Source organism: Medicago truncatula, chromosome 8, assembly GCF_003473485.1.
Source record: "Medicago truncatula cultivar Jemalong A17 chromosome 8, MtrunA17r5.0-ANR, whole genome shotgun sequence".
NCBI lineage: Eukaryota > Viridiplantae > Streptophyta > Magnoliopsida > Fabales > Fabaceae > Medicago > Medicago truncatula.
Genome location: NC_053049.1, coordinates 10,858,940 through 10,883,641, shown reverse-complemented (window position 1 = coordinate 10,883,641; position 24,702 = coordinate 10,858,940). Strand labels below are relative to the sequence as shown.

Sequence of the window (24,702 nt, the reverse complement as noted above, 5' to 3'; positions counted from 1 at the left end):
TAATATAAATTTTTAAGTTTGGGGGGCATTTTGCACATAAGTGCAAAACTTCAGGGGGGTATTTGTAAAACGTCATGTTCACTAACAGAAAAATTTGACGGAGGGGTAAATTGACTAACGTTGTGAAATTTCAGGGGGTAATTGAAGTTTTGTTAATTTCAGAGGATAATTGATGAAACTTACAATTTCAGGGGAAAAATTGACTATTTCCTCAATTTATTTGCTATAGCTTATAAATTACTTTTTTTTTTTTAACCAAACAATGGTTTATTTGTTGATTTAGTGTAAACCCTTTACTCTTTTTCATCTGGGGTGCATTCTCTACTACCTTTCACTCACTCTAGTCGCTCAACATTTTCTGCACATTTTCGGCGACACACACTCTTCCTCTTCAGGTATGAAACCTATATTTTCTTATCACTGAACAAACCTCATGAGAAAATCGTGAAAATAGGAACAAAATCACAGTAATTAACAAACATTGTTTAAATCTTGTATGTGTTTGTGATGTTTTTGAATTTGTTCAGGATGAAGATGAAGTCATTGGTTCGGCCACTCTTGACGAGACGAGGATTCAGTACGAGTTCTGACAAAATGGTTGCCTCTGTGCTGTTTGAGAGATTGCCTGTGGTTATTCCCAAAATTGACCCTATTGTTTATGCTTTTCAAGAATTCTCGTATGTTCTTCTTCTTCTTCTTCTTCTTCTTCTTTTACTTTTATTTTCATTTTTATTAATTTTATTACTATGCTCTGCTTGGGTTTGAATTGGTTAAAAAAGCATCAAAGTAAAATGGATTTGGGTTTCGCGTTTAATTTAGTATTGGATTTGTAGTCATGTAAGAAATGAGTGAATAGACAAATTGGTGATTGAAATTGTGAACATTGATCAAAATGATTATGGTGGTTGAAATGGAGAAGAGTCTCAGGTGTTTTATGTGATACGAAAATACCAGTTAAGTTGAATGGGAAATTTCATCAGACAGTTGTAAGACTGGCGATGTTGCATTGGACGTGTGGTAAGACTAGATGGGATATGATTAGAAATAAAAATATTAGAGAGTTGAGGCAGCACCTAAAGTAGAAAAGATGGTCGAAAATAGGCTTAGGTGGTTTGGGTATTTAGAGAAAAGACTCATAGATTTTGTAGTATGGAGAGTAGATCAAATGGAGGATAGTCAGATCGCTAGTGGTAGAGGGCATTTAAGAATGATTTGGAGATTAATGAATTGGACCAAAATATGGTTTTTGATAGAACATTATGAAGTAAGTTGATCCATGTAGCCGACCCCGCCTAGTCGGAAAAGGCTTGGTTGTTGTTGTTGCTAATACAATTTCAGGATGTATTTGCCAATTTGTAAAATACAAAGACTATTTTGACCAATGCTCACAATTTTGAGGACCTGTTTTTCTATTCATTCCGTAAGAAATTAATATAAATTTTAAGGAAAAAGGTCTGCTTCTGTTGGGGGCAATAGAAAATGACAGGATTGCATACTGAATGTTGAATTTGGACTCAATTTTTTATGAATTTGTTGGTTTTACAAACTTCTAGGTGGAGGATGAAGTATCATACTAGAACATATCATTATTTGTGAAATCTTATATATTTTAAATATCAAGGGATATATGGTTGGTCTAAACCTTAACCTTAAATTAGTTTTACACCGACTTCTAATAAGAACTCATCATATTGCCACTTAAGTCCACTTTGTAGCCGCCTTTTTAAAAATAACCACAAAATATTGGATTCTCATTGGACTTCGGTGTAAAACTAGTTTAGACTGATTGTGCATATCCCCCTTTCTCATATATTTTTACATTTTGCCAAGAAAGCTAGAGCCAAGTACCTTAATTTACACTTCTTCATACTGAGAGAAAAATAAGGAAACTTGTCTTCTGGTTTGTTTGTCTTATGTCTTCAGTGAAATTTGGCTTTTCCACGTTTTTGAAAAAGGGTAATATTATATAGATGATGTGAAATATTAACGTTTTATTTCTCTTTTCTCTTTTAAGATAGAAAAAAATGAGGTTAATGTCTGAAATATAAGGGTTTACTGTTAATATTGGTAACTGTGCTATGGTTTGTTTAGTAAACTTGAAGCTGCTTTAGCAAACATTATTCTTTTCTTCTCTGCTGTTGTTTGTTGTACTTCTTGCTGATATTGTGGCTGTTGTTCTTGTTTTTAACTACATTTTTATGCGGTTTCAATGGCTAGGTTTCGATGGCGGCAACAATATCAACGCAGATATCCTGATGAATTTCTAGACAGATCCGATGCAAGGTATGGTACTTAAGTAAGAGTAGGTCTATATTAATTTTTTATTTTTTTTTTGTTATTTAGAATTGATCATCTAAAAGAGAGGTATCTTAGATGATCCATTTAAGTGATGACAGAAATGGCAAAATACCGATAGATCCTTCTTTTCATCTACTATCATAAAAATTGTTTACTTTCCAGGGGGAAAGGTGATTATCAGATTGACTATGTGCCAGCACCGCGAATCACCGAAGCAGACAAACAAAATGATCGAAGGTATGCACCAATGTAGCAGACTGATCATTTGTAATTTACCATAAGAAAATGTTTCATTTCAATTTCTGGAATATATGAAGTAAAATATGAAGTAGAATAAATGATAGATATAACAGCTGTTTTTGATAACATATGTTTATGATTTCTCCAATGAATTATTAACTTGGTTCTTATGTTGTCCTCGTCTTCCTTTGGAACAAGTAAATGTCCTTTTTCTTTGGTGTGGTATTTACTACAGATGTTCTTAAGCAAGGAATATTTAGGTTGTTTTTTATGCACTTACCTTTATTGTTTTTCGATCGTGTTTTAGCTTTAAATTATGGTTGTTGATGCAAGCTTGGCATCAGATATTTAAGTTGTATTGTTAGTGCACGTTCAGTCTTTAATTAATAATGATATACTGTTATTGTTAGTTCTAACTGAGAAATATATCAATGTGAGGGCAGGATAGGCCAATCTTCTCCCGTCTCTTGGATAATAATAGAGTCAAAGCTAATATTATTTTGAATGAGAGACATGAAAACTTAATTAGGCCATTTGCTTTACCATTTCTAACTTATTTTAAAGAACTGAAGTTGTCTTCAGAGATAATTGCTGTGTGGTTGAATAGTATCTTACCACTTGCCACTTTAGGTCACTACAAAGGGCTCTTGACAGAAGACTTTACCTTCTTCTCTTTGGTGATGCTTATGGGGCTCCAAGTGGAAAGCCTGTGTGGCATTTTCCAGAAAAAGTATATGAATCAGAGGAAACTATGCGTAAGGTGAACATTCTTATGTGGTTTTCCTCTTATTTCCTATATCTTCCAGTGTTGTTAAATAGCGGCCTTAGCGATGATTTAACTATAGCACTTTAGCATAGCAGAATTTGAATAAATCAATATTGTCCCGTGCTATATTTAGTACAAAATGTCGTCAAATAGTTGCTATAGCACTTTTGCGTAGTGGAATTTGAAAAACCACTAATTTCTGTTATCTGCAATTGACAACATTGATATCTTGTTTTCACTCGTAACTTTAATTTTTTTTTTTTTTTTTTTGCAGTGTGCAGAATCTGCCTTGAAATCAGTCTTAGGAGATCTTTCGAATACATATTTTGTCGGAAATGCTCCGATGGCCCATACGGTTGTTCAGCCTAAAGAAGAGCAGACAGGATCAACATCTTTTAAGGTATGTTTAAAGGAAATTTTGTGGTACTTCAATCTACTATTGGAAGGTTGACATCTTTCAATATGTTATTTCTATCAGTATGTGTTGGCATTTTCTGAAAATGACTTTGTAGGCCATTGTTTTGTTTGGTTGTACAACATAATTCCAAAACTAGCCTTTTCAATACTTCTGATTTATTTCTCTGTGGAAATTCATTATACTTGCTCATTCTTTCCTTTGCTTAAATCTTCTGTCAGAAATTCTTCTTCAAATCACAAGTAATTGCTAAAAACAAGTTCGACATTGGCAAATGCGAGGACTTTGTTTGGGTGACTAAGGATGAATTGATTGAGTATTTTCCAGAGCAAGCTGAGTTTTTAAACAAAATGATCATTAGCTGATGACAGTGGAGATGGTTGTTTAATCAAAACTATTACCAATTAGTTGATTGAATTTTGAAAGATGAATGTAACAGTTTCTGGGATCAACAAAAGGTGTTTGAATTAAAATTAGATTTCACATCTCAGTTTGAGGCCATTACGTAGAAACTTATTTCTACTTGTCAGCTGTGGTGTCAGCTGTATTTTGGTCGTAGTTTGTGCTGTAATAACAAGTTACCATGGTGATTATGATGTTGAGAATATGTTGCCCAATTTTGTAGTTGTTATAACTCACCAACTAGTCTTGTTCTGGTGTCCAAAGTAACACTTTCTCCTGCTTTTTTATTTAAAATATTTTTGAAAGGAAATGGTGATTTCGATTGTCAAATTAATTTAGTGTAAATTGTAAAAACTTTGTTAAAAATTAAAAAAAAATATCAATAGATTTATTTTAAACTTAACCAATTTTTTATAGCAATGTCGAACTTTTTTTTTTTTTGAAAAGTAGCAATGTCGAACTTGTTAGCTCGTGCAATATTTTTTTTTTTTGTTACAATATTTATTGTTTGTTTGATTTGATTTAATTTAAACTTAACCAATTTTTCTTTTTTGGATGGAATATTTACACATTATTTTATTGAAAATATTATTACTCGTATTTGCACAAGTAGTAAATCACTAAAAATAACTGTAAATTAGTTAAGTTTAAAATTGACTTAAGGGCACCTGTTAGATTATATTGTTTGTTCATGATTTTGATAGTCATAGTGAGTGACTTAGAGGAGATTTCTTGAAAAGTATTTAGTGTTCATTTCGGCCAACTCTCGATTATCTTTCTTTGGCGAATGACATGTATTTCTATGGCATTCGTTTTTCCAATTATTAAGTAAGATAAATGATCCTATTCACATTCAACTTAGTGTTCGGTTTGGCCAATCGTAGGCCAAGAAATATTGAATGGTGGTATAGGCGGAGTTACCAAAATCACGTTGAACCTCCTAAGTTTTCAAGGTACTAACTACAAAATGCAGCTTCAACAGTTCAACTTCAGTAAAATGACAATGGTTACCGTGATTATGGCAAATCCACTAAATACCAAACAAACAATAAATATTACACGGTTGAATGAGCATTGACTTAGTCAAAGCTTCAAAGGCCAATAATGTCAAACAAGTTAAAAAATATAGTTTTTACTAAAATATCAATGATTTACCACAGAGAATTCATCACACCGTTTGTGATTGTGTGATCAATATTATAATCTAAACCTATCCATCCTTTCCTTGTAAGAGGAGGTCACGTGCGACACGTATCATCACGTGTCAGTAGCAAACAAGACAAGAACATATCACACATACGTGTCAAGAAGAGAAACATCGTGTATGGTGACAAGCGTTGCACCAAGAACATAGGACCGGTCACTATAAATCCATAGGTTCTTACATTATTCTGTAATCATCATCATCATCAACAAAGAAGAAAAAAACACTAATCATTGTACTTCGTGTCTGAAAAAATTGGTGATATCAGCATTTGAAAATGTCGCAGTTGGTGAATAAAGCCAAGAACTTTGTGTCTGAAAAAATTGGTGATATGGCCAAGCCAGAAGCAAGTGTTACTGACGTGGATTTCAAGAAAGTGAGCATGAACAATGTTGAATATTTGGCTAAGGTTTCTGTTAATAATCCTTATTCAACTCCAATCCCCATTTGTGAGGTCAAATACTCTTTCAAAAGCGCCAACAGGTACTACATATACAGACAGAGAGTTATGTTTTTACATGTATATATATGAAAATTAACATTAACTTATATGGCTAACAAGTTTATATACATGTCAATTATGTAACGTATAAGTGACATAAATCTGTTTCGGTCGTGTCCGACATCGATACGACATCGACACTTATCTTTACATTAAATTACATTAAATGACGTGTCAGTGTTTTTGTCGTGTCCAGTGTATAATCAATATCATTCATTGAATCAATATGTTATTTGTCAATGATCTATTTTTCCATTATTGATCTCAACTTTTTTTTGTTGGGTGGTGAAGGGAGATAGCATCAGGGACAATACCAGATCCAGGGTCTTTGAAGGCAAAGGACACAACAATGGTGGATGTACCTGTGAAGGTGCCCTACAGCATATTGATGAGCTTAGCAAAGGACATTGGAGCTGATTGGGACATTGACTATCAATTGGATTTGGGTCTTGTTATTGACCTTCCTGTTATTGGAAACTTCACCATTCCTCTTTCTCAAAAGGGAGAAGTCAAGCTACCAAGCGCTTCTAACATGTTCTCTTCTTAGTTTGATGGGAAATAAATACTAAGAAGAAAAATAACTTTGTAACTCGTTATGCTTCCTTTTATGTGAATTTCTGCCTAGTGAGTGTATCTTTTCTACTTTGATTCTACTTTTGTTATATATCCGTGTATGCTCTAATAAGCCTCTAAACTATGTATACAACAATGTACTCCCACTTGTAATTAACAATATACAATAAATGGAAGAAAAAAAAAATAAGAATTAACCTTAAAGCTATTGTTTAAGAATTATCCTTATTACTATAGATTATTTTTCATTATCATGATAAATAGAAAGTGATAAATTGTTGGGAGTTTCATACTTAAAAATCGACGTATACTTCTTTAAAAAAAAAATTGTAATTTTATATACTCTTTTCTTTCTATATTTTTGTCCCTCCAAATCGCTTTAGTGTCCTTTGATTGAGAAAATAAACCCTCTTTCAAACATAATCTTAATTGATATATTATTATTAATTTATCTTAAAATATGCACCCTAGTTGTTAGCTTTCTCTTATAATTCATGAGTTTTGTGAAATTGAGATATTAATTAGAAAGAGAGTTTTTTTACACAAATACTTATCTTATTTTCATTTAGGAACATAGTAGAAATATCTTATTATATGTGTCACTCAAGAATTTTACATCCCCGATTAATTAATAAATATTATATTATTTTGGGATAAAATTATAATTTCCTTTGCCCAAAATATGTTAAGAAGATTTGATTTATTTTATACCCTTAATATGTGGGATTTAAATTACTTTATAAAATCTCTAAATATTTGATGCAAATTAATACGAAAACCGTTTACATAAAATCATATATTCTCAATATTTAAGTCTACACTATTTTGAAAATACTCTCTTATATTAGTAACACTAATTATTTGATCAATTAAATTGTTATTATAAAAGGCTCAATTTTACTAATTCTAATGCCAAATATAATTGATTTAAATTTTATGATTTTAAATAATCTTTGCATTATAAATATTCTAATATAATATATTATTTAATTCATATTATCTTAGCATAAAGGTCCAAAGTTCACTGATTGATCATTCTTTTGGCGACATATTTGAACTTACACATTTGTCTCTCATTCTTGTCACAAATTGAATTTTTTTGGCGTCTTATTTGAACTTAGACATTTGTCTCTCATTCTTGTCACAAATTGATTTAAAGGGTTGTAATAATATTTTGTTTTCAAAATGCGTATAGTGAGTTGTATGTTATATATGCCAATTATATTAATTTAATCTAAAATTGGCATATTTCTCTTTAATATACATTCTTAAAGTATCTACTATACTCTCTAACTTAGACTTGTAATTTATTACTCTAAATTTTGTGAGAAACACTATTAACTATCTAGTTATGTGTCTTGTCGCAGTTAAATGTTTGGATCACAATAATATTAAATTATACATAGTGAATAATACATTGTTGCATTTTTTATGCTAAAATTCTTATTATGAATTAAAATTTGCACACCTCTTTGTTGTTTATCCGTTAAATATTATCAAAACAACATATTAAGAATTCAGGCAATTTTAAATCATCCTTACAACTGAACACTTATATAACTTATAATGATTTATAATTAGAGTCTCATATATGTTTAGTTATAATGAATTATTCTCTATTCATGATTATTTTGAGATGACTATATATAATAAGATATTCTCGTTAAATTATCAAAAGTCATTGCCTCTAAAGTATAAGGATGAATGTCACACACTGCGAGGTAAGTCCTGATTTAATTAATTATTTTATCCCCTTGTGATTTATCGTATATTATTGCACATATGAAAACATTTATCCATTCTTGTCTTTTGTTGTGCAATCATGATATCCTATCTAGAAGTGAAATCTTTTTTCCAGAATATTCTAAATAAAATTCTATACTTCTTATATATTTATTCTAAGAGTTCTACTCCGGATAAAATAGAAAACTAATTGATACACTTGTATTCTAAATAATAACTCTTGTTATTATACTAATTCATATAAATAAATTCTAAAGTCATATTTATGACGTGCTAATTTAAAATATTGTTAAGCATGTCTTTCTATTATTTGAATTTGAATATGATCGAAGTTGAGTAAATTAAGTACAATTGTTTATGCATGATATTATTTTATCATATTCTCTTAAGCATAAACATTATTGATTTGTATAATTGTAATCTCCCCTATCGTGGATACAATTATGCAAATTTTTTCTAAATAGATTAGCATTATATTGGTGACAGTCATACCCTATCGATGTGTTGTTATTAATATAATTGCTATTATTCAATGTACCTAAAATGTTTATACATATGTCAATTATAATTAGAATACTCTATTAATGTTTAAATTTTGAGACATAAAAATTATACATTGTGATGATATAGTTCTTCCTTATTAAAAAAAAACATGTAGAAAATTGTATAAATTTTTCAAACAAAAAAAAACAATAAGTAAGTTACTCTATTAAAAAAAATGTAGAAAATTGTATAAATTTTTCAATCCAGTATTATTATACTTTGAATTAAATTTCTACCTAAATGTTATTTTATATATATAAAAATATTTTGGATTGCTACTATCCCTTTGTTATGTGAGTGGCGGACATATCCTATCGGTGTGACGTTACTTAACATATCATTATGTGATAGAGAAATAGTTGAATATTTTATCTAAAATATCTTTCAAACTTTTTAATTCAATTATCATTATCTATTCTCTATCAAGTGGGAGAATCATTGCTATGTGTTGTGTAACGTGATGGACATACCCTATCGATATGACATTACTTAACATAATCATCATTTTGTGGGTAAGAAAGATACCTTATTAGTTTAACAAGCGAGGAAAATTCTACATGTCAATTAAATATATCATATAAACAAATATATTATTTGTTTCATAACTCTAAATTTAAAATTATTGTAGATACTTCTATTGAGGATATTAATTATAGTCTTTTCTCATAAATTATTATTCTCATAAATTATTCTACACTTCCATTATATTATTGTAAATTTATTTTGTAAATGCAATATGTCAAAATCCTAAAATTCTTAACAACTTTGTTAAGAAAAATTTATTTATACCATTATTCTAAATAATTATAAATGGTATATTTAGACATATCTTATATTATTGCTATTCTTTAATACTTATGGAAGTTTATGACTATTTTCTCTTATATCCTCAATAAGAATAAAATATAAGTCTCGTGTATTTCCGCTGCGTGTAACCTAATTTTTTTCTCAAATGTGTGTAAGTATAATTGTAGCATTTGAGTTTTGAGTGAGTTACTAAAATTGTGAATAGAGTCTCACATCCTATTTTATAGCACTAGAGAATTATCTCACTCATATGATGATAAGCCTTTTTTTTTTTTTTTATATAATCATCATACACTATCATATAAAGGTTACCCATTTTAGGTTCCTTAACATGTGCCATGAGGGCACAAATTAACATGACCATTTTTTTAATATATCTAAAATTTACTGTAGAGATCTATGTTTATTTTAGGAAGTAGAGATCTATATCATTTGATCATTATTATAAGCAAAAATCAATATTTGAGATTCATTAATTAAAAAATGTATGTGGTTTATAATAAAGTTCATATACATTTGTTAATTGAATGAATTTAAAATGTAAATTTTTGTTATTAATAGTGACCAGAGCGTCTATGTTTAAAGACATATACCAATATAAATACTATTTTTATAATGGAATTAACACTTTCATTCATACTTCTTTCCCCTAAAAAAATCACTTTCATACGGCAACCGCGTTCTAGAAGTGTAAGAACCATTGAGTTATTAATTAATGATATACTAATAACGTGAAAAATAAAATATGCTGTTTCACTCGAAAGACATGGTCGTAGCTAGCTAACAGTCCATCGTTGTGGACTTATAAAACATCGTCTGGAGGAGATGAAATTTTTCCATTATTGTACACTCCGAGAGGAAAAAAAAATGGATTATTTTTTGACAGAAGGAAAAATGGAATATGAAAACTATAATTTTTTTTTTCTATACATAGTTCTTTCAATCACAAGTATAAACAAAATAACTATTTTGTACCAAAAAAACAAAATAATTATTTATATTTGGTGGTCCCTTCAAAAACATTATTTATATTTGATTTGATGGGATTTTTTCACTCATAATTGATAATGTAAATATAAGTAAATTTAACTTTTATTTATTGGTGTTATTCTTACTTAATTAAAGTACGCCCTAAGTAACATAAATTTTTTATTTTTTAATGAAACAATATCTCATAAGAAACTTTTAAAATGCAATTATTCGGAGTTTTTAATTTTAGGTTGAGTTATGTTTCCTGCGATCCCGATTTGTCTGGTTTTGAGAATCAATTTGTTGTGATTAGTTTTCCTCAAATTGGTGTGCTTGTTGCCTAGTTATTCTTTGTTGGTTTGGCTCATCGCGCATTCACACAGTCTTTTTTGTAATTTAGTTTAACGTTCATACTCCGAGTTTGTTTGGTTGTGTTAGTAGGTGTTCGTAATTGTTGTGTTTTCCTATTTTTAGTACCCCTTAGGGTCTGTCTCATATCAAATTTGGATGTTAGTATTTCTCTTTAGGGATGTCTAAACACTTTTGTTGGTTTAATCGTGTTAGGTACATGTCCCCTAGTCCATTTTTTTTACCGTAAGTTGAAGGTGTCCACATACCAACACTAGTAGTGCACCTGATCCTATCAAAACTACATTTGGACGAGAGTAGTACTAGGACGAGTGCCCTCCTCAGACGTCCTTGTGTTGCACCTCTTTGAAAACAATAACAAGAATTTTTGAGTATATGACTTATATTTACATGACAACATAATTATAATTATATATTTAACTAATTTTCTAATGCAATTTAAGTATTTAAAAAAAAAAAACGTAGAATTGCAATTCTGGTGTGTAGTATAGATATAGGTAAAAGTCAATTAGTTCATTTAATGATGAAATAAATTCACCAGCTAAAGTCAACATAAACCAGCTCTAAAGTCTAGCTTGATACACACAGCATCCCCCTTCATATCCGCGTCTCCATTTTCTTTGGATTTATTAATCATAGTCAATTAGCTCCATCAAAACGTGTCCAAACATTAAATACTAACAAGCCCAAAAATTCTTTTATATAAGTATAAACATATTCGATTTCAAAGTACACCCACAAATCAAGCATCTCACATAAATTTGTACACACTATTCCTTCACTAATATTATTCCCTTTGATATTTGATACCTTCCACAACAATGGCAGAGACCGATCAAGGAAGACCTTTAGCCCCAGTTAGAGTCCATCCAAGAAGTGATGATGAAGAAAAAGCTCTTAAAACCATGAACCGTAGAAGAAAAATCAAGTTATGTGGTTGTGTAACTGCAATTTTGCTACTACTTTTAGTCATAGTAATTGTTATCTTAGCATTCACGGTTTTTAAGGTTAAAGATCCAAAAGTAACAACTAATGAGATTCAACTCACAAACTTTGGCGTCAACCTTGTTCAAATTCCAACACCTCAAGTTAAGATCAACATGACCATGGTAGTGAACATGTCTATTAAGAATGATAATATAGCATCCATTAAGCTAGGAAACAGCACAACAACAGTGTATTACCGCGGTATAACGGTCGCGGACGCGGTAATACCACCGGGACTTGTGAAGGCAAAGAAGACAACAAGGTTGAATGTTACGATCGAAGTTATGGCGGACCGCCTTGTTTCTAGTCCGAATTTGTTGGGGGATGTGGTTCAAGGGGAGATGGTGATGAATACTTACTCCATAATTCCGGGGAGAGTGAAGATTTTGTTTATTAAGAAACATGTTGAGATGAAGATGAATTGTACTATGACGATTAATATTTCAAAGAGAGGAATTGAGAACATGACATGCACACATAAGGTGAAACTTTAGAGATGGAATTTGAATTTTCTTGTTTTTGTTGGGTTGTCCTTCTTTTTGGGACCTTATGGTAGAATTCTTTATTTTATATTTTTTAAGAGATTCTTAACCATATATAATTATACCTATAGGTTTATTTGTGTGTGTGAAATAACGATGGCAGAGTGTGTAGATTATCTTGGTCAAACTTCTGCACCCAATTTATACGATTTTAACATAGTATAGAAGTATATTTAGTTGATTTTTATTTTTTACTTATGTCACATGATTCTTGATCGAACACAACTTCATAAGTAACCCCGTAAGAAAGGAACTCATGGTATTCGTTAACGAAAATATCAATGGGTACCATATTACACATGCTATGGGGAATGGGGATGAACCTATTGCAAATGCAAATACAAAAGGAAACACAACTCTTACGCAAACAGACAGAACCATACGCCACTTATAGCTGGGTTGCCGCTGCTTGCTACAAACAAAATCCACAACTGCAAAATTTCACGGTTTCACCAAACTAGGTCTAAAAATTCGTCTTTAGATAACAAGAAATAACAATCAAATTTAGGGTCAACGGAATTCACCTCAATCAAATGAATAATAATCGAACATGAGACGAGCCGAGTTTGCTCATGTCCACATAAGTTCACAAAGTTCGTGAGAGTGTTAGAAACAATCAAAGTTAAATGGAACTTGACAACTTGACATTTTACTCATGTTTCATATTTATAGAGCCGGTAACCGAAACGACTAATTACATCGAGGCACGTTCCAATGAAGGGATGGATGTGTGGATAGAATAACGGAAAACACCGTGATGGAGGGAAAATCAAGCCAAATTGAATATGACTCATAAGTAGGAATGGGAATAGGTCAGGCCGGCCTACAGGGGCCTATGGCCTAGCCTACGACAGGTCAGACCAGGCTTTTTTATTAAATAGAGAAGGCCTGGACTTTTTTTTAAGCCTGTTTAGCTTAAAAGGTCAGGCCGCAGGCCTCTCAAAAAGTCTCTTAAGCCTATTAGGTCGGCCTATTTAAATAATATAAATAATATTATTTATTATTATATTATATTTTGTACTTTGAATTAAAATATAAATTTGTAAACTTTTTCAATAATTTAAGCTTTATTAGTATACATTAATTTTTTGCATATATAAATGTATTATTATAAACTAGAATAGAAATAAGATACAATATATAGTTGAATTCCCTAAAACATCGTGTAGATTATCAAAAGAGAGTTTAATCTAATTGAACCATTAGTTCGTTAGTCCATTTAAACTTAGATCACATTGCTTATTTAAAGTTGTTCATAAGATATAGGCTTTTAAACAGGCTAGCAGACCGTATCAGGCTTTCAGAAGACCAGACTTAGGCTTTAAAAAAATATGGCAAGCCAGGCTTAAGCCTAGCTCGACCTAGCCTATTCCCATCCCTACTCATAGGCACTGTCAAGTGGACAAGGATGAGGGAGGATACGACCAAATCAGAAAGTGGATAGTTAAGGATCTATTTGGCTCAACAAATTTAACAGAAAACTATGCATGCGGCGAAACTTATAAATATAGAGGAACCCGATTTGACAAATATGAAGGAGAGGACACAAGATGGATATGTCTTTGTGTATATCAGAAGAGGTTATGTATCATACCATGGACTTGTCGACCTTGAAGGAGGTTTGAGATAAATTGAAGAGTTAGTATATGTCTAAGAGTTTGTTCGTGACACAACGACTATAGGGTTGAAGAGGCAAGAAGGATCCGATTTGCAAGAACATGTCAATACCTTCAACAAAATATTCATTGACTTGGTGAAGCTTGGGGTGGAGTCAGATGAGGACAAGACAATTATTTTGTTGTGCTCATTACTAGCTTGTGATCACTCGGTGATACCATTGCAACTACACTTTTGTCCTTTTCACAAATGAGACATTATTCAAAGGAAGGATCTCAAGGTGGTGAAGTTTAGTATGTAAAAAGGGCCAAGACCTTCAATTTTTTTACTCTTACCTCAAACTAGTTGAGCCACCCAACGTCCCAACCACAAATTGTACGATATTAATCTCAATGTTGTGAGTCTATTTGCAAATTCAATTTTTTTTTATGTTTTTAATAATTTTAAATTTATTAATCAATGTATTCTACAAATGAATGTCATTAAAAAAACGTCTCTTTAACCTTTTTTGAAAGAAGAAAAAAAACGTCCTTGTAACTAATAACTATAGACTTGCAAGTTAACACAAGTAGTTAATTGGTTAACCATAGTTTATGTTCCCCACCTTTGCAAGTTCCAAAGGGACCAACCAAACACAACAAATGAGTAGTGTATATCATAAAATCATCACCAAATCAACGCAACAATTGAATGCCGTTGAAGTTTTGAGTTACTCACATAAACCTTAGTATTAAATGCAGCAACTAAGACCCTCACCCACCCTTCAAAAACCAAAAAAATAATCACAACAATAGCCTTTCCCAAATGGAAAATTCCCTTTTTCTTCCTTCTTCATCATCATTTCCATGTCTTCCTCAACCCCTTTTTCTCCACCACCACAAATCCCTTACCTCACCAACCTTGGCTTTGGCTACTCCATAGCCATAGCTCTTGGCTTCCTCTTCCTTCTTTCAACTCTCATCCTTTCATCTTACCTCTGTTGCCGCACTTTCCGCAACCGTAACAACCACCTGAATGGCAACAATCAGCTAAACCATAACCATGACGGTGTAGTTTTACCGCGGGTTATTTTTGTAGCAGAAGACGAAGAAGATCGTGAAGATGTTGTTTTGGGTTTGGACCAGAACGTGATAAATTCTTATCCGAGGTTACAGTATTGTAAAGATTTGGGACATGACAGCACGTGTTCGATCTGTTTGTGTGAGTACAAGGATTCGGAGATGTTAAGGATGATGCCGGAATGTAGACACTATTTTCACCTATGTTGTCTTGATTCGTGGTTGAAACTTAACGGTTCTTGTCCCGTTTGTCGGAACTCACCTATGCCAACGCCGTTATCTACTCCGTTACAAGAAGTTGTTCCACTTTCTCATTACATTGGTGAAAGGAGGACTAGGAGGTAGTAACTTTTTATTTTTTATTTTTTAATTTTAATTTTTTTTTATTTGGTTAATAGGAGAAGATGTAATGTGGCAAATGTATTTAGTGGGTTTGAAAATGTTGGGTGTTATTGAGGTTTGAATTGTGGTTATTGACAACTATGAGACAATTGGGGATTGTGTTTTTGTTTGAAGAATGAAAATGATGAGATGGATTGACTTTGTTTAAGTTATGAAAATTTTATGTTTTTTTTCTTTCAATTTGTTAGGGAATTGATTTGGATATATGATTCGGTATCAAGTTTTTTTTTTTGACCTAATACTAGTATTTTAGGAAAAATATGATTGAGTTATTGTTTACTTCTATGAATGTTGGACAAGTGAGAATTTTTTTTCTCACTACATAAATGTTCATGAAAGTGTTAGGAACTGGAAATGATTAACTTAAAGAAAATGCTACTAGTTGGTACGATGAACAATCCAACGAAAATCGATGATTTGTTGAAAATTGTTGGATGAGTCTTTTTTTCATTGACTAATTATTTTCTCTTTTCATGTCTTGTTTTCCATCTGCATGATATTTCTGAATTTTGTATCGTTCCATTTCGTGAGTAAGGGTGTCTTGCTATATGGCACCACGCATAACTATAGAGTAGCTAAGCAATTAACCTCAAATGAAGTATGGTTCTGCTGGTGGAGTAAATTTAGGTGGACATAGAGACGATTTAGATGAGAGAAAGTGACGTGGGGAGGAGGGTGGTGCGGCGTGGTGGTTGTTAGCTGGGTGAGAGGTTTATGAGGTGGGACGAGACATGGTTGATGCTAGGTCGAGTGATAGTGAAGCTGAAAATGAGATAATTGTAATCCATTTTGGTGTTGTTTATATTGCACATACTCAATTTACCGAGTCAAAAGAAATATACTATTTCAGATCTGAAAAATTAACAAAATGTCAAGTGTATTGGTCTAAATTTGGATCAAATACATGTAACATTTTTGGCTTAAAACTTAGATCAAAGATGTTCATCAAGGTATCATGCATGAATACTACTTGAATTAAGAAGATTTGCTTTAAACTTAGTATGTTACTGGTGATGCCTTCGTGAGGTTATTTTTTGCGACAAATAACATATTTATGTTTTATTTGTTATAGATGTGCGTTGTGATTGCTTTTTTTGTTGGAGAGGGCGTTGTGATTGATTCTCTTGTGTCCCAATATCATATAATTGGGGATTTGGGGTATATTATCGAATCAACCAATAGTAGATTCAAGTAAACACACTTATAGTTGTGTGTTTTTAGTCCACATAGTGTGAATTTGTGTACCATACACAAGTTAGAAGGAGGTTGGAAGGAGACGACACTAGCGTGAAAAATACTTGTGTGATTTTATTTTCATGAGAAAGAATGGTTAGTTATAAGGGAAATAGATACAAAGTCGCTAAAATCACCAAACTCAAAAACATTATATGGAACCCTACTAACACATGGGTGGATCTTCTCATTTTGGAAAGGGAAGTGCTGTTTTTTTTTTTTTACCAAAGCATATAACACGAAAATGAAAACTTAAGAAGGCTGGTGATTATTCATTTTTCTGCCCATACACCTGTGTTTTCTGTCAAATATGGAGTGGACAATTTGACCAACCTCTAACAAAGGGACAAGTAAGAAATCGTGTGTTTAGTTATATGATTCCTTCGTAATAATAATTAGTTTAGCTCTTTAAAAAAAATAGTTTTCGTGAAAGAGATTAATTCGGTTGGTAGATACATTACATTATATATGTAAGGGCTTGAGTTTAAATCCTGGATCCCCCACATATTTATCTTAAGTGGTGAATTTCTAACTAATAGATTACTTGACAAAAAAAAAAAAAAAAAACGAGTAAGTCATGTTTTTAACCTCCACTATTAGATCATTGTATCCCCATTTCTTAAAAACACATGCTCTTAGTCAATATATTAGATGAATGATTAACATTCAACATAACAACAAGTAAAATGAAAAAAAATTATTCCCCATGACTATAGAATAGCCTCAAAGTGGCGTTGAACGAAGTATGAGTCCACTAGAGGAGGATGACTGAGGTTAATTTAGGTTGACATAGGGATGGTTTAGATGAGAGAGGTGCGAGGTAGGGAGGAGGAGGAGGAGTAAGAGGATGTAGCGTAGTAGTTGTTAGGTGAGCGGCAAAGGAGTCTATGAGGTGGAACGAGACATGATAGAGGTTAGGACGAATGATAGCAGCAATGTAAGTAAGATAGTTGTAATGACAATCACTATATCTAATTTGGTGTTGTTTATATTAAACTAATTGAATTTAATTCGAGTCGAAAAAGATGAGTTGATCTCTATGGTTTTAGATATAAGTAAAATATCAAATGTATCTGATCCAAATTCACTCTAAATATATTTGATTTTTTGTTTGTATTTTATCCCTAAACTTTTTGTTAGTTATTTGTACCTGCAACGGAAGATCATCTGCATTTTGTTGTACATAGCTTGATTGATTTGACGTTTGATACCATGTGGTCTTCAAAGTACTGACTTATGTATCATATAGAAGAATCATTTTAGAATAATTTTTGTTTTAACATTATCTAGTTTGTCTCTATTTAGAACCACAATTTGCTATATATTTCATTTTCTTCTTCCGATTAATTATTAATGGACCCATTTCGTTGTCTTCATTAGTAGACAGTTAGTATTTGGTACCATGCATTCTGGGGACATGATTTTCTGTTCTGTCCATATTTTTGGCCTAGTAATATGATGTAATTTTATATCATTATCGTCCTTAATCACACGAACAAGTTGCTATTTGCTATTCAATATAGAAGATAATGTCAATGAATTCTGAATCTCTACCACACACATGTACTCATGAAATATTTTCTAATTTTATGCAAACCAGCTGAATTATTATTTATAGCATAGCTTCAGCCACACGTTTAATAGTACTTTTTCCAGCAAGGGCATTATTTGTGTATTAATGTGCAACATAAAAGCTCATATAATTTATGTACATGAAATGTAATGGTAGGACATGTGCGTTGACAATAACTTAATTCCTGCTGATTGAAATTAAGTACATGTTAAGCAATCACTAGAATGTGAGAAAAATCCGGAAATGCCAAACTCTAGCTCCCATTGTTTAATATTTTTCTGTCCTTATTTCAATTTTGGTTTATATACTTTTACATAAGAACACATTCCGATAGATTGATTCAAGTGTTAAGGCATTTGTCTTAAATAAATGGTCAGAGATTTGATCATAGCTTTCGTATGAAGAAAATTTGGTTTAGAGTGGGCTCAACATATTTTTAAGTATTTGACTCATACCAAAAACATAGTAAAAAATGTAAGAACAAGTGAAATCTTTGGATAATTTCGGACTCTGATATACAAGATTAACAAACACAAAATGTTAATGCTAATACAAAGTTAAATCGTTGTGGAGGTATTTACTTTTCTTTTAAATCTTCTAAAAAAAAAATTAACTCTACCCCTTTGCTGTCACTAGTGGCCAATTTTCTTTTCAAGCTCTTCATGCTTAACTTTGGTCCCACATGTCATTGTGTGGAAACTTGAAAAGATTATATACACATATATTTTAACTCTTTATTTGATGCCATTTCACATGGGAAAGGTTAATCTTTTCCTACCATGGGAAAGTTTGATTCAATGATTAAATTAAGTAAAGAACATATTCTTAACATGCTCTCTTAAAACTAGATTTTTCTTCACACTATCTTCCAACAATTTAAAAATTCTGAAAATTAATTTTCAGAAATTAAAAAAATCGAAAAAATATAAAAAATTCTGTAATTCATTTATTGAATGTTAGAATTTTTATTTTTTTTGAAAAAATGTTCAGAATTTTATTTTCTTAAAAAAATAAAAAACTTTAATTTCAAAATATTTTTTTAGGATTTTTATTTTATTTTTCAGAATATCTTATTTTATTTTTATTTTCAAAAAAAAAAAATCTAACATTCAATAAATGAATTACATAATTTTTTTATATTTTTTTAATTTCTGAAAATTAATTTTCAGAATTTTTAAATTGTTGGAAGATAGTGTGAAGAAAAATCTAGTGTTGAGAGAGCATGTTAAGAATATGTTCTTCATTTAATCTAATCATTGAATCCAACTTTCCCATATGAACACCATTTTATTTCTCTTATTTTTATTTTTGGACAGCTCACATTTGGTACCAATTCATTCTCACCGCATGGCCTTCTGCTCTTGTTATAATTTTTGCCTAATATTTTGCTATCCTTAATTACAAGAATTAACTAGATGCAACAATTTCAGTTGTTTCCAATAGTTAGGCATTCCGTTCACATTAATCGTAACTTGATTTTTAATCTTAAATTTTATAATTGGTAGGTTATACATAAATTCCACCGTAAATTATTAATGAAGATCGGTGTTTTTGTTGACTTTGCATACGGTGTGTCTCCCCTAATTTATTTATTTTTCATAAAAAAAGGATTAACTTGATGCAACACACTATTCATCATGTGATATTGGCACTTATATAATCGCAGTAACCTCCGTTCATGAAATGTTCTCATTTGTTTTATGGAAAATCTCCTAAAGACTAAAGTAGTCAATTATAATTTAGTTTTTGCTTGTTTCATCCCCTTCATACTTTTTGTAGCCAAAAGTGAGAACATTATGTGTCTGTACTTTGTAGTATACATCATGCATGTTTTTAAATTTTATTTTCATATGCATTTCCTAGTTTCTCGTTAATATTAAATATCCTCTAGATCCGTGTAACAGTTCAATCACATTATTTTCAACAAGTTGTGAATTGTGATTGTGATTACCTTAAATTTAAGTTTTGTGTGTGCGTTGAATATCACTTTTTGCTTTTTTGAAAGTAAGTACCTTACTAAGCAATCACTAGAATAATAATCACCTAGGCAAGTACCAAAGTCTATATTTAGTAGCATATGCTTATAGAATATGGAAAATCAGACCTCAATATCCTCTATTTCAACATATTCATTCTGATTTACCTTTATGATTTTGATATCTTACCACAAAATCAGATTCAAAGTGTTATCTTATCCCATGGTTTATTTTTGTTTCCTTATTCCTTTATCAGTCTTGATGTTGTGTCTTAATGAATATCTTCTCTTTGAGATGCATATGGTTAGTTATTTCTTAATCTAAAATTTCATGTGTTCATTTTGAGAATTTTGTCTTTAGCTAGTTTTTTTCTTTTTATGTAAAAAAAAAACACATGAAATCTTTGGATATTGTAAGTCCTGAAGATAGAAAAATGCCAAAACAGAATGTTAACACAAAGTTAAAAAGATGGAGAAGTGTTTATATTTTCATCTTTATAGCTGGTGCTATTGCTCTTCTCCTTTCTGGTGCATCCATGTCGAAATTCTTCTCCTTGAAATCATTTCTTGATGTTGAATCTTTTCACATTCATCTAACCCCTGAGGGCACAAATAGGAATAATCAAAATGAAGTGTTAACAACTGTGCAAATTGTGATTCAAAAAATTCAAAAGGAGCTTGAAAACCTGAGGGAAATGCATCAAGATCCATCATCGTCTTCATCGTCCTCTTCATCACAATTTGTTTTGAAACAAGGTGCTTTCCTTGCCGACATATTAGGACTACTCGAGTCTTTGCATAGTGAAGATCAAAATGGTAGTAGTTTCATTGTTCATCCTTTGATGAAAGAAAAGAAACGATCTGACGAACCTGCTAGTTACTTTTTGAGAGAAGAGATTCGAAAATATGTCAGAATCAGGCCTAACAGATTAGGAAAACAAAATTTCATGGGGGCGAATGCGACCTTCACTAGCATAGGACATGCATGTTTTTCCATGAAGGAAGAATTAGAAGAGTACATGGATTATGATATTGGTGAAATATGTAACGATGATTGGAAACTAGCTCAAAAGCTTATGGTTCATGGATGTGATCCTCTACCAAGGAGAAGGTGTTTATCAAGATCACCTAAGCTATACAGTAAACCATTCCCCATTAATGAATCCATGTGGAAACTCCCTGATGACAGAAATGTTAGATGGAGTCAATATAGGTGCAAGAACTTTACTTGTCTAGCAAGCAATAACAATGCTCGAAAGGGATTCTTCAAATGCGCCGATTGTTTTAATCTTACCGATCATGAGATGCCGAGATGGATGAGATTGAATGGTGATTCAATTTCAAATCAAACAGGTGAAGCTGATTTTTTTATAGATGATGTTCTTGGAATAAAGTTAGGAGAGATTAGAATTGGATTGGATTTTAGTGTTGGAACTGGAACTTTTGCTGCTAGGATGAGGGAATATAATGTGACAATAGTTTCAGCAACTATTAATCTTGGTGCACCCTTTAGTGAAATGGTAGCTCTTAGAGGACTTGTTCCTCTTTATTTGACTATAAATCAAAGGCTTCCATTTTTTGACAATACACTTGATTTGATTCACACAACAAGGTTTCTTGATGGTTGGATAGATTTTGTGCTTTTGGATTTTGTTTTGTATGATTGGGATAGAGTTTTGAGGCCAGGTGGGTTGCTTTGGATTGATAGTTTTTTTTGTTTGAAGGAAGATGTGTATGATTACTTGAAAGCTTTCAAAATGTTGAGATATAAGAAGCACAAATGGGTTGTTGTTCCAAAGATTGATAAGGATGATCAAGAAGTTTTCTTTTCTGCTGTTTTAGAGAAGCCTCCTAGGCCATTCAGGTAATCTTACATCGTAATCTCTCTGCCGGAATGAGGGACTAATTCTTGAGACGTTCTTTAGTACACACATGTCTGAGATCGAACTCCTGACAACGTGATCATTCGTAAATGTTGAACATTTTGAAGAATTTTCTTTTTGTGTTGTGTTAATAAATTTGTAGAAATGTGTATGAATATAATATATGTCAATAATGAGCTTCATAGTTGAAATACACTGTTCAATGCCTATTCATGCTCTATATTTACTCAATTGATTCTGCACTTAGATTCTTCTTTTCTTTTATGTTTACTGCTTATTATCTTCAATATTTTTCTAACAAATTATACTTGCATATCACAATTATATAAATCAAATTGGATCCTCTTGACATTCTTCATCTCCAGAAGGAGAAAAAAAAAAAAGTGGAAGGACATGAAATGTATCACATCTGTCTTTAATTATTGGGAAGCCTACTAAGACTTTTGCGCCTCATAAGGGCAATAGGCAAGGAGATCCTTTTTTAAAACAAAATTGAAAGCGTGGTTTTACAGACATTTGGAAATTTAATTAACTATGTGGAATTAAGGGGGTGTATTGAATTGAGATTTCAAATAATTTTAAAAGACTTTTTTATTTTATAAAAGTCTTCTGGTATTCAATCAAGATTTTTAAAAAATGTAAAACATTCTTGTAGTATTCAATTAGGATTTTCAAGATTTTTTAATGAGTCCAATGAAATCCAGTGGTATTCAATTGAGATTTTGCATAACTTAAAAATTGTCTACTAGTATTCAAAACTCTACGGATTTTAATGGATTGTTGTGAGTAATGGATTTTGTGAGATTGTTTAGTGTAAAATGTACCTACTAACAATCTCACACCTAGCCTTGAGACTTTTCTGTCTCCCACACATAGCCTTGGGATTTTGTAATATTCTTCCAAATTCTTTTTTTTTTTTTTTTTTTTTTACGTTTCTTCCAAATTCTTTTCTGTTCTTTTTTTGAATAAACTAAGCAAAATATATTAAAGAAACAACCAGCCCCTCAAGCACAAGGTATGCCTAAGAAAGCTGAAAAATGTTAATTACAAAAGAGACAGGCGATAGACAGCCAAATAAACAGAAACAGAAACAGACATTACAGCATAGCCTGAATACAAAGTAAAGGATTGTTCCTCCAAAAAGGGTAGTCAAAATCGAACATAATGTAATTCGCTTTCAGCCACCAAAACGTTTGAAGTTTAATCCTTTCAAGCAGAGCGTCAAGATGATCAGAATGATTCTGAAAAATTCTCCTGTTTCTATCTTTCCAAATGACGAATAAAACTGAAATCCAGATAACTGTAAAACCTGTCCTAGACTTTTTTAGAGAAACCTCCAAGAGCACTAAATTGAGTAGCATGAGAGTATAAATTACCATTCAGAGTTGTAACAATATCAAGCCACTTAGAAATTAAAAGCCAAAGTCGCCCATAATGAACACAAGTAAAAAACAGATGATCCCTATCCTCTTCCTTACCACACAAAGTCGCGCAAGCAGTAAGAGTGGGATCAATTACATTTCTTTTACACAAATTATCTTTTGTAGCAAGTCTATTCAGAAAGAGACGCCAAACAAAAATGTTAACCTTCAACGGAACTGCTTTCAACCATAAAAATTGATTGAAATCTTCAGCAATGTTAGAGTCCACCTCCGTCAAGTACGAATAAGCCGATTGCACCGAATAGCAATTTGTCGAGTGAAGTTTCCACACCCATCTATCAGAAACATCAACCTGCAGAACAAAGTTAGCCAACCACCCCACAAACTCCCCCACCAAACCTTCCTCCCACGCAAATAATCTACGCCTCCACCGCCACGCGCCCCCTTCAGCCCCCCAACCTAACATAAACATCTCCCTCACCGTAGATAATTTAAAATTAGACAACTCAAAGAGCCTAGGAAAAAACACAGCTAACGGAACATCATCCAACCACGTATCCTCCCAAAAAAGAGTATGACACCCATCGCCCACCTTCCGCACAATATTGTCCACCAACCACCTAGAATCCATCATTCCCACACCTGAACGAATTTGGTTTAAATGACGCCACCAAATCGATCCCTCCCCCTCACAAAACCGCACCCTCCCTCCAACCTCTCCATACTTCGCACTTAACACCGCCTTCCACAAACTCTCCCCATCCTCCAACACTCTCCACACCCATTTTCCCAATAAAGAAATGTTAAATTCCTTCAACCGTTTCACCCCCAAACCTCCATTCTCCCTTTTCAAGCAAACAGTATCCCATTTAATCCAAGACAATTTCCTCACATCCTCACTACCTCCCCAAAAGAAATTAATAAATAAAGAGTCAAGAGTAGAAATGATACCTGAGGGAGCTTTGAAAAAGGAAAGAAAATAAACCGGAATGGACGACAGAACGGACTTAAGCAAAATCAACCGACCACCCATAGATAAATTCTTACATTTCCACCCAGATAGACGATTACGAATCCTCTCAACAAGGGGCTGCCAAAATTGAAGTTTCCGTGGATCACCACCAATGGGCAATCCTAAATAAAGAAACGGAATTCGTCCGTGTTTACATTGCATAACCACGGCTGCCTCATGAAGCCAAGAATCATTTACATTCACGCC

The 24,702-nt window shown here is 32.1% G+C and overlaps 5 protein-coding genes across 6 annotated transcripts; all 5 read left to right on the top strand.

Annotated features, from left to right (window-relative positions):
• Window positions 1-255: 255 nt before the first annotated feature.
• Window positions 256-4,384, top strand: LOC25500812 (39S ribosomal protein L46, mitochondrial). 2 transcript variants are annotated; one of them, XM_013589306.3, is made up of 7 exons: window positions 256-395; window positions 528-677; window positions 2,218-2,283; window positions 2,461-2,535; window positions 3,169-3,298; window positions 3,579-3,704; window positions 3,941-4,384. In XM_013589306.3, exons 2-7 carry the CDS (start codon window positions 529-531, stop codon window positions 4,082-4,084), a joined length of 690 nt encoding a protein of 229 aa, XP_013444760.1. In that variant the 5' UTR covers window positions 256-395; window position 528; the 3' UTR covers window positions 4,085-4,384. The 2 variants fall into 2 exon arrangements, with proteins under 2 accessions (XP_013444760.1, XP_039685504.1); XM_039829570.1 differs by having other exon boundaries at window positions 297-393; window positions 525-677.
• A 1,126-nt stretch (window positions 4,385-5,510) lies between these two features.
• LOC25500811 (desiccation protectant protein Lea14 homolog) lies at window positions 5,511-6,499 on the top strand. Its single transcript, XM_013589305.3, has 2 exons — window positions 5,511-5,808; window positions 6,119-6,499. The coding sequence occupies exons 1-2, from the start codon at window positions 5,603-5,605 to the stop codon at window positions 6,372-6,374; spliced, it is 462 nt and encodes a 153-aa protein (XP_013444759.1). The 5' UTR covers window positions 5,511-5,602; the 3' UTR covers window positions 6,375-6,499.
• A 5,041-nt stretch (window positions 6,500-11,540) lies between these two features.
• On the top strand, window positions 11,541-12,558 carry LOC25500810 (uncharacterized). The gene is given in 2 exon segments (XM_013589304.3): window positions 11,541-12,133; window positions 12,136-12,558. Coding segments are annotated over 2 exon segments (561 nt in total). The 5' UTR covers window positions 11,541-11,652; the 3' UTR covers window positions 12,216-12,558.
• Window positions 12,559-14,578: 2,020 nt separating this feature from the next.
• LOC25500809 (RING-H2 finger protein ATL67) lies at window positions 14,579-15,617 on the top strand. Its single transcript, XM_024773848.2, has one exon. The coding sequence runs from the start codon at window positions 14,823-14,825 to the stop codon at window positions 15,378-15,380; it is 558 nt and encodes a 185-aa protein (XP_024629616.1). The 5' UTR covers window positions 14,579-14,822; the 3' UTR covers window positions 15,381-15,617.
• A 4,455-nt stretch (window positions 15,618-20,072) lies between these two features.
• On the top strand, window positions 20,073-22,294 carry LOC25500808 (uncharacterized). Its single transcript, XM_013589302.3, has one exon. It carries the CDS (start codon window positions 20,614-20,616, stop codon window positions 22,084-22,086), a length of 1,473 nt encoding a protein of 490 aa, XP_013444756.1. The 5' UTR covers window positions 20,073-20,613; the 3' UTR covers window positions 22,087-22,294.
• Window positions 22,295-24,702: the final 2,408 nt, after the last annotated feature.